The sequence below is a fragment of the Platichthys flesus genome, chromosome 11, assembly GCF_949316205.1.
Source record: "Platichthys flesus chromosome 11, fPlaFle2.1, whole genome shotgun sequence".
NCBI lineage: Eukaryota > Metazoa > Chordata > Actinopteri > Pleuronectiformes > Pleuronectidae > Platichthys > Platichthys flesus.
This window is the reverse complement of record NC_084955.1, coordinates 14,075,988-14,086,026: the sequence shown is the minus strand read 5'-3', so window position 1 is coordinate 14,086,026 and position 10,039 is coordinate 14,075,988. Positions and strand designations below refer to the sequence as shown.

General features: G+C 44.3%; 1 protein-coding gene across 6 annotated transcripts in view; it reads right to left on the bottom strand.

Moving 5' to 3' along the window:
* Nucleotides 1–208: 208 nt before the first annotated feature.
* The window catches only part of kif13a (kinesin family member 13A), a 35,003-nt gene continuing 25,172 nt past the window's right edge, over nucleotides 209–10,039 (bottom strand). Inside the window, exons 26-40 of one of the 6 annotated variants that reach the window (XM_062400189.1) lie at nucleotides 9,843–9,875; nucleotides 8,831–8,930; nucleotides 8,595–8,721; nucleotides 8,453–8,508; nucleotides 8,238–8,362; nucleotides 7,621–7,797; nucleotides 7,446–7,538; nucleotides 7,200–7,352; nucleotides 7,033–7,110; nucleotides 6,882–6,932; nucleotides 6,459–6,546; nucleotides 6,231–6,382; nucleotides 4,229–4,393; nucleotides 2,165–3,359; nucleotides 209–1,774 (exon numbers count right to left, since the gene is read on the bottom strand). In XM_062400189.1, coding sequence (XP_062256173.1) covers nucleotides 1,641–1,774; nucleotides 2,165–3,359; nucleotides 4,229–4,393; nucleotides 6,231–6,382; nucleotides 6,459–6,546; nucleotides 6,882–6,932; nucleotides 7,033–7,110; nucleotides 7,200–7,352; nucleotides 7,446–7,538; nucleotides 7,621–7,797; nucleotides 8,238–8,362; nucleotides 8,453–8,508; nucleotides 8,595–8,721; nucleotides 8,831–8,930; nucleotides 9,843–9,875 — 2,727 coding nt within the window. In that variant the 3' untranslated portion in view covers nucleotides 209–1,640. The remainder of the gene's footprint in view (nucleotides 1,775–2,164; nucleotides 3,360–4,228; nucleotides 4,394–6,230; nucleotides 6,383–6,458; nucleotides 6,547–6,881; nucleotides 6,933–7,032; nucleotides 7,111–7,199; nucleotides 7,353–7,445; nucleotides 7,539–7,620; nucleotides 7,798–8,237; nucleotides 8,363–8,452; nucleotides 8,509–8,594; nucleotides 8,722–8,830; nucleotides 8,931–9,842; nucleotides 9,876–10,039) is intronic. The other 5 variants (XM_062400190.1, XM_062400191.1, XM_062400193.1 and 2 more) reach the window with 5 other exon arrangements.

Here is a 10,039-nt window from a genome sequence, read left to right as displayed (position 1 = left end):
GTGATAGGAATTTGGGGCCACCTTCCACATGCAAATGGTTCTTAAATTACAAATGTATTTCCACATAAACAAACCATGTAATCTGGAAGGATGTAATAAAATACTTCTCAGAATCTCTTTTAGAATCCGTAGTCTGCTATATTTAAATATGTGTTACACAACTAAAACACACAGACCTGATGAATGAATAAAGAGACAACACAGCGCGCTGATTGTAAATGCTCTATTCTAGAACATTTTGTACCAATTAAAACAGTTTGAGATACATTATAAATACAATTCTGTACATTATAATAGTGTAAATACTATGTTCAAATACATTTCTATTTACAACTCCTTATAAGGGAGAGCAGCTTTGTTCTCTTCTTTAATGTAAGGTCTTGGGTTTCTTTCATTTACGTGAAATAACAGCTTGAATACAAACTATTTTTAGTCAGTTCCACAGTTCACCCCTTCCATAAAAATATAGGTTCATGTAGGACAACGTCTCTCCATAATTAGACGACTTTTGCGGCCGTTACTCTCTCACGTGATTCTGTCCATCACCCAGCCGTCCTATCCCCCGTGGGAGAAATTGCATTACTGAGTACCTTTTAACATTTAGTCTAAAACACAAAATAAAATGCAGATTGGAGAGCAGTTAAATAGGTTTTTCAATAATTCAGTCGACGAGGCTGGGTGGCATTTTGAATGTGTCTGAGCGCCCTGATATACAAACACAGGTCTCAGGTCCACACAGTGTGTGCTGGAGTCTGGGGGTTCATGTGCCGGGGCGATAAGGCATCAGCACCCAGGCCTTTACACGAAGCCTAGCTGCTTCGCTCCATGAATTAAAGTGACAAACACGTGTTTCTTCAGTCACCTCAGTTAGAAAATATTTGATCGGTCCAATATGGAAGACAGTCGGCGACCTCTCCAAGAATCCTCTCCAGTGCAAGCGTTCAAACAGCAACAGTCTCATGCTGGATGGGAACTTTCTCCTCCACAGTGTTACAGTACTTCAACAGGATAATTTAATGTGATAACTGCACTCAAACACTGAGAGCAACTCAGGTTTTGCAGATTCGTCCTCTGTTCAGGGTATGTGGCATTACTCCTATGGCACTAAGCGTTACATGGACACATAGATACAGTATATAGTGAATACCTCCACACGTGTACTTTAAAAAAATAGCCTATTACTCATAACAGCAGATATGGAACCGTAGTTCTTTGGTTACCCCTGACATATCATATTCTTGTAAATATCATTGTGTATTAACAGTAGTACATTCTTAATCTTCATATCCAAGATTACTCCACTATGAGCCAAAGGGGAAGATGCATTGTCTTACAAAAATAGTAAATATACCGTTCAGATACCAGTTTGTGAAAAAAGTACGTGGGTGATATTTCCGAATGGACACCCAGTCAAAAGTTAAGGTCTATATCAAAAACATCAGCGTGTAGTAAAACTCAGATCTATGTGCATAGAGAAGTTTCTGTGATCAGGAGGAACCCCCATGAAATGCACAGGTCAGGGAAGCAGACGAGTCGTCGGAATACATCCACTCAGAGAGTTGAGTGGTAAATACGATGGAGGGTGAGAAGCCCCCCTCGGGTCTCTGCTGTTCCTCAGAGAGCTGCTCCTTCTTTGGGTCCTATCTGATTACAGTCTGGGGCTCTGTGTCCATGGAGGGGTGTCCTCTGGTGAGACGAGACGGTTTGACGAACACACCGTGGCCTGGGGGGCAGCGGAAGTACACCCTGCCCTGGACAGTCCCGTTGTGCTTACCTACGGGAGGGTCGAGAAGGTCATCCGATTAGGGATCGTATGTTTTTCTGAAATTCATAGCCAATTAAATGCTGTTTTCCAAATAAATAACTTGAACTGAAACATTTATCTTTCGAAACGCGACACATTTCTGATCACACATAATAATCTTTTTTTTTAATTTACATCCTTATTTGAGGGTTAAATAAATCTGCTCCAAAAGGAAAAACATATATAATGAGATTCCTTCAGTTTAAATTAAAATAAATATTAGTGCATCTTGAGTTATTAGAGCATTAGACAAATTAACTTGTCAGTGCCCTCTGGTGGACAAATTATGTCACAACACCACTATTTCTACATGATCTGTATCATGTGTTAATCTAAACTTGTTCCTCCAAAATTACTCACCCACTGCCATGTCCAGTTTCACACCAATCCATATTCCCTTCGCAAACTCTACCCCTCCAACATAGTGTACTGTTCCTCTCCTCTTCCCCACCCACACCTGCTCCCCAGGGGCCATCCAGTCAGGGAGCTGAGCCACAGGGGTGCTCTCATCCCCGCTGGAGTCCCCCGAGGGCTCGGCACTGCTGGGGTTAGGACTGGGACAGGGGCTCCCGTGGGGCAGATCTCCCTGTGCAGGCTCCTGGATCGGTGGCTCTCCTCCCGCTCGCGTCACTGGGGCACAAGAGGCAGCCGGGGATGGTGATGCTGGAGTTGGAACTGATGCAGAGGGAATTATTTGGGCTTGAGATGGAGCTGGGACTTTGTCAGGAACACTTACTGGTGCTCTGACTGAAGTGCAAACTATAGTTGTGTTAGGGCAGGTCACAGGTACAGAAACAGAGTCCTCGCTCTTGGGATATTTGCATATTGCATGTTCAGGATTAGATGTGACACCAAAGGGGGGTTGATTGCTGGTGTCAGATGGTTTTACGTGATCAGGTTTCTTCTGCTCCACATACTCCGGCTGCCATCCCTCTGTAAGACGTGCTAAATCGCTCTCTGCAGGGCTGTCGTCAGCCCCTTTGAAGTCGGTGAACTCCTGGCTGGTGCTGAGGACACAGTTGCGAGGCAGAGGGAATGTTTGCTTCTTGTCTGTGCAATTAGTAATACAGACAAGTGCGGAGCCCTGAGGGGGGGCGAGCAGATCCTGCACCGTGTCTGCCGAGAGAGGAGGCTGCTGAGTGTCGGTCCCTGCAGATACACTTTTGTCTTGGGCACAGCCTCGTCCAGCGGAACAGCCGAGGGGGTCCTGTTGGTCTCTGGAGCTGCAGCTGAGTTGGTCGGAGCTCTCACTGGCACTGAAAGGCATGTCCGACAGCGTGGCGTTGGAGGCACTGTGTGAGAAGTAGCCACTGGTGCAACTGCTGGCCGTTGGGCTTCGGGACACCTCTCTCTCGCTGCTCCCGCCTCCACACCGGCTTCCCTTCAAGTCAGAGCAGGAGGAGAGGAACCCCTCCTGGCTCTCCAGGGTGGCGTTGTAGATCTCAAAGTTTGCAAAGTCCTCTGGGATATAAGGCTGGAAGCCGCTGTGATCCTGAGGGCCCTGATCCAGGTTCAGAGTCACATGCACGTCCGTCTCCTCGTCCTCAGAGTCCTGCTGATAAAAACATTGACAGCAGGACAGAAGACACAGCCCACCAGCCATGTTGTGAGACAGAGCCTGTACAGACAGAGTAATAACCTACACAGTTTAAAAGATGAATGAAGACAATGATTAGATGATTGTGATAATGGAACATGGAAATGATGTATTTATGTTTGTAATGTGGCTCCGCCTTCAAATTAATTGTTGCATCACTGTAATCACGTGTGAAAGAACATGGCGGTATGAGCATTACACTGCAGCTTTTCAAACATTGTTTAAACATAGTTAGAGCCACTTGAATTCATACTGAATAGTTCAGAGCGTATTCACTGCACAAAAACTAGTTCTACCACGCTAAAGGGCAACTTAAACCTACTTTTGTCTGTATTTTATTTTTACAAATATGAACACAATTTGGAGGAATTCCTCTTTGAGTGAGGGAAGTTTTCTGTTCCTGCAGAAACACAGTACTTTATGTAATATGCCAATTAATATTCAGCTAAAAGTACTCTTCAGGGAATATGCCTGATACAAAAACTATTAACCTGTGCATTGTTCTTGTGGTTGTAGAAATCTGACTCTCAGTGAGGAACGGTGACTACAATTTTCAAATTAAGATTAATATTGTGACTTTATTTTTGAAATCTCTAATCCATAATCCTCTGTTGTCCACTGGCACTGGTACCAATCCAAAGACTAGTTAAAGAGTGCCCTAGGTGTAAGCCTAAAAGTATATGACCGTGTGAACATGTGTAAGTGCAATGCTAACAGCCGTGTGAGCATGTTATATGCTCACACGGGCATGCTAACGTCAGTGTGTGTTTGTAAAACTCTTACAGTGACCTTCAAAGCAGTGTGGAGCTGGATTGTGTCGCACTTACAGCAGTGCATGGCAGTGTGTGGCTGGGCTGTCTGCTGGTGGGAGTGGTGGTGGGGGTGGAGGTGGAGGTGGAAGGCTTGCAGTGGCCCTCGCTGCCTGCCCTGGGTCGGGGCCAAGGGCAGGGAGGGGGGAGCAGTGCAGGGCTGTCCACGCATGAGCGCATGCTCTGCAGATGGGTCAGAACAACAGCACACACTTCACACACACACACACACACAACATGCATGGAGCTGGGCAGGCCAGTTACAAAGTTAGTGGCATGCAGTGCTTGAAGTGTCCTAAGTATGTGTAACAGCACTTTTTATTGCACCCTAACTTCTTGTGAGTTTGTGAACACATGTTTTTTAGTTTCTTGACTGTTGTTTTAGTCTGTGGCGACTGTAAAATCGTTCTGTCTTTTAAAGGTCCAGTGTGAACGTTTTAGGGGAATCTATCTGCAGAAACTAAAGATCAGAATCAAGTGTATAATATTCTAAAGCTAAGAATTGTTAACTCTGCTGAGGAGGATATGTTTTCATTGCTATTTGTCTCACTATCAGTAAGATTACTCAAAAGGTAAAACATTGATTTCCATGTTACTTTGTGGAGGGGCGGGGCCTGAGCCATAGAGAACCTGTTACATTTTGGAGCGGATCCAGGTATAAATATGCAGATCAAGGATTTTTTTCTTTTCTCTAACATGGCAAAATAGGGCGTTAACCTTGATGCATTATCAACTATGTAATTGTTCTTATGTAACCTTAGAATTATCCATTTACATCTACACTGGGAGTGAGTCCTCTTACACCACGTTGCAAGTTTCTACAGTAGCTCAGAAGGGACAAATAGAAACACTGGCTCTACCGAAGCTCTTTCATGTTTTGTGCTATCAGGGGACCACTGGAGCTTCTCTTTCACGCTTGGAGGGAGAGGGTGAGTCGAGGTGGGTTCATTTGGTTACAACCTGCAGCACCACAATCCTACGTGCTGATTTTTTAAAGACTGTAGCTGCTTACACACAACTGTAGTCACATGCACAGAAAGTTTTCTCTTCTGTTCTACTTTGATGCTGCTCCTTCCATCCACAGTTGTAAAGTACCTGCACCTCTTTTAGTCCACTTCAAGCACAGATGAAAACAAATCTGCAATGTTAGTTTCAATTGTTGAAACAGCCACAAACTCTCTGGAAAATCCAACGATCACAAACAAAAAAACGACAAGAGACTTTACAGCAAATTGTCGTCTAATTAAGTGTTGAGATTATCTCCAGTTAAAATCATGGGCTGTGGTCTAAACAAGTAATTTTTGGCTTAGAAAGTTTCATAACAGAGTAAAAAGACCTGAAAGTGGATGTAGATAGTACATTTTCAAATTTGTCTAGTTCAGAGTGATGTTGAAAAATGAAAACATATTCAATTCCTAGTTAGCAATAAAGTCATATGTAAGTTGAAAGCACATGAGTCTAATATGGATCCTTGCTCGGTTACTTATTTCTAGTTGTTATGATTACTTGAATGGTTTGTTTTGTTTTCATTTTCAACAGAATCTTTTTATTTATTTCTTACAAAAACCTCTTTTATGAGGAAGTGTGATTCAGTTATAGTTACAGGAAACCTTACTTGAATTGTAGGACCACAGCGTATGTGTTTTAAATTAAGTTGGTATAAAAAAAGTGAAGTTGAATTTCTCCTACACCACGTGATGTTTTGTGTGAGGAAGTGGTGAGGAAAAGAGAACATTCAGACTTTTCGACCACAGTTGTGAGTTGTGACATGAAGACATTGTGTTTTTTTTCATCCAGTCACACAACAGCAAAGCCATTCTCATAAAAGAATCATCAGGCAGCTCTGGAAAATGTGTCATATAGCTGTGATGTTGTAGAAATGTAAAATGTCAAAATAGTGTTTGAGAGAGGACTAACAAAATGTAGAGGTATGTGGGGTTGAAGAAATGTTCAATGGAAATGGGCAAAGCATGAATGCTTTGCTCTTAAGAGAGAGATCATTTAACTCCTTCCTGCTTACCTCTTGTCCCAGCAGAGGCCGAGCCTCCAGGGCTTTCTTCACCTTGTTCTCCTCTTTGACCGGCAGCAGGGACTTGAGGAACTTGGGCGGCTGAGGGGTGAGGACTTTGAAGGGGCTGGAGTTGAAAAAGATCGGGCTCTCTGGAACCAAACCTGTGTGGGAACATGCAGTTAAAACCCAGTTGCCATGTAGCAACACACAACAAACTGTTTCTTTCCTGTACTGTACCTTGGTTCTCCTTGTTTTTAATGGGAGTGCTGCAAAGGGAGCCATCCTGAGGATTGCAGCTGGAGCTGTCCACATGATCACAGTGATCCTAGACAGAGACACACGGGTCATGTTTGGCACTTTCATAAAGGTAAAGCTGAAGTAAAGCTGGGCTATTATATTATATTATTATATCCTTTAGTGTGTGATGCACCACAAGTTTATAGTGAATAATATCTGTGAAGATTCTCTTAATATGTGTGATCACTTCTTTTTATTCTGAGCCCAGTTTAAGCTTCTGCTATAGTTTACTTTATTTTGTATTATCTACAGTCTCCATGTTAAGTCCCCATAGCAACAAGATGAAGAGTCACCTCTTCCAAAAATAATAAACTGTGTGTTTTTCATTATCAAAGAAGAAATCAGAAGAAGCAGAACTCTTACCTTGCAGTCTTCATCCTCACAACCTGTCAGGTCTGTTTTACTACATGAAGACTGGAGAGCAAAAAGAAACACGTCGTCAGTGTCATCATATTTAATAACGGTTATTTCCATGTGGTTCAGTGAGTGGTGCAGTGGGTGATGTGTTAATTACATGCTGTACATTTGGTGTGCTGATACTCCTTCTTAGGTGTCTCCCTTTAGCAGCGAGAGCTTCCTTCACTGTCACAGCCTGCAGAAACAAGACAGGTGCATCTTTACATCTCAGCCTATGGATGAATTCTTGTCAAATCATACCTAGTATCCTATTGTACACAGTACCTGCCGTAACCTTTCTAGACTGAGGATGTTCTCCACTTCCAGAACTCCCCGTGTGTATTTCTCTATGTAGGTTTCTCCGTCCTGAGTCTCCTCGCAGTCGCCGCGAGCTGCCATGAGGGCCAAGGTTTCCCTCTCCTCTGGCTCCTCTGAGGCCTGCAGAGGAACGACAAACACCCAACTGGTTGTTAGCAACATAGAGGGGAAGCAGCTGTCGTTAGAGAGGTGGAATAACTTTATGAGTTTTACCTTTGGTATGTTGGAAACGATTTCATAAATCACACCACAGGAGTAAAGGGTGTTCTTAAGCGACATTCTTCTCTTGAGACTCTGAGTAAAACTCTACAAACAAATTTAAATAATTAGAACATTTCAACCATATCCACTGATTTGCACTGACAACCTCAATCTGCCTCCCATTCACCTGTTTGTTGTAGATGTTGACGGCGATCCGCTTGCGGAGCACCAGCTCCATGGAGGCAGGGTGGCTGAGCTGCACCGTGGCTTTGATGATCAGGTAGATGCGTTCGTTGGGAGACGTTACCCGGTTGAGGTGCACAGAATCGTGGATGGACGAGTCCCAGGAGCACACTGCCAACACCTGGCAAATCAGAAGAGTTATGTTTTATTTCTGCAGCTCCACAGTCTAATGCAGAGAGAGAATCAGTGCCAACAGCATGTGACGTGACAAACAGAAACCTGGATTACAGTCGGGAAGGTGGGCTGGAGACTTTGGGTTTATAGCTCATGACTAATCTCTTCACATGACACTGCAGAGTACTGTCTGGAATGTGCTGCTGCTCAGCATCACAGATAGATTTACTGATTTCTCAGAGAATAATTCATAGATCTTGGATAAAACATCTGATTACATTAGGAGACTGATATCGATAAGTGTGAGCAATTTAGTGCAGTTTAATTGCCTTGATAGAGGTATGCGCTCTACCTCTAGATGATACAGAAATGCAAAAATAGGTCTCCTCTTGCGTGCAGCTTCCTTTTTGGCCACAGCGGGTCAGAAAACACCATCCCATTGCTCACCTCCTCAGCACTATCTCTGATGATGGGCAGATAGAAGAACTGGCTTCCGTGCTCCTTAGGCAGGATGGAGTTAACGCCTGCAGCGTGTGGGCCTCTCAGCTGCTCGTTCACTGTCAGGTTATCCGCTGGTGGAGAGAACAGAGGAAGGCAAGTGTTTATAAAAGCTGAGAAAATCTGTGACACATCAGTTGACACAAAGGAAGTGTCCACCTCACCATTCAAGTCCAGGAAAAGAACCGGGATGTGAGCTTCCATTCCTGCAGGTGGGGTCCTACAAGTAGTTGAATATGAGGTCAAACATGAGCTTCAAATCAACTGAATCTCTGACATGTGTCTGAGTCTTAATAGCTTTGTTACCAGTCTGCAGGAGCTCCAGGGATGCCACTGCCAGGTGCAGGTACCAGCACTGCATTTCTCTCTTCAGTCAGTCCAACCCACTGCTCCACCAGCCGAGCCTCTCGCTCAATATCCTCCTCTGACTTTTCTGGAATTATCAAGTGAGGGAAAGAGGCGATAAATCAAAACACATTATGAAATTATTAAAACTAGAAGAGAATCTATGCATCAGCTGTTAGACAGAGCCTCAGACGCACCGTGTTTGTTGATGATTTTCTTGATTTGTTCGTCCAGGTACTCCCGACGTTTGATCAGAGCTTCTGACCAGCGCTCTCTCACACAGTTGAGATCTTCCTCCTGGAGGCAGACAGAGACCAGAATCAGTGACAACTGGCTCAGTGAAGAGAGGATCTGCAGTAGGGCTCTGCAAAGTGTTAGGGGATGGAATGGGTGGACTGGGCTGGCATGTTCGAGGGAATATCATAATTACTTTGCTAATATCTTAAAAAAGCCAAGTGAAGCTAATTCCCCAAACCCAAGGTGTTAAAATCCAAAGCTTGCTGTCCTGTATTTGTGTTTTTTCCTCATAATTAATAGTAATAGTTCGGAAAACTTTTTTAACTTCCTGGTATTAGTATGGGCGTTAGCCCCTAAATCGGTCAGACTCAATTACGCTCAATCTTTTTAAAAACACACCCCCCTTTAACCCCTTTGACACTCACATACATGCATTCACAGATACAGACCTACATGCGTGCCCTCACATGCAGCCACAGCCAACCAATGTCCTACCTGGATACACAGCAGAGAGCAGATCCCCTCTGTACTGTCCAAAGTAACAGACACACCTCAAAGCACATCACACTTCAGACACCACGAATCCACCATGCAGAGTGCTGTAAATCATGCAGCCATGCATTTCCCACGTGATTAAGCGAGGCCTGTTATTCCCACTCGTCAGTAGTGACAAGCATATGGGGGCATTAGTGTGCGCAACCTGAGCGGGAAGGCGAGCGGGAGCGGGATGGTTGGCAGGCGGACCCCGGCTGGGAGCTCAGCCATGGGTGGGACTGCATTTTGCACGGAGGGCTGCCAAAGAATGGTCGGTGTGATTGATCATAAGTCATCCACATGTGCAGCTGCTGTTTAATAAAGCGCTCTTTTAGTTGAGGGGCACAGTCCTCTGTGAACACATGATCAGCTGGTTTCCGTCATGCTGCAGAGTGAACTACGGGGGGAGCAGCAACAGGGAGGGTGCTGAGATGGTACCTGATAACTATCCATATCCTCTTCCGCCTCTCTCTGGCAGGAGAGAACACACTCAGTCAAATGTGGGGAGCAACAAAGTCCTCAGAGGCATCGCTTGTGTAACTTACATTTCGATTGTATGAAAATCTGACGGAAATGATTCTGTGACTATTTAGAATTAATCAAACAGTCGCTTCCCGTGTATTAGTGCACGTTAA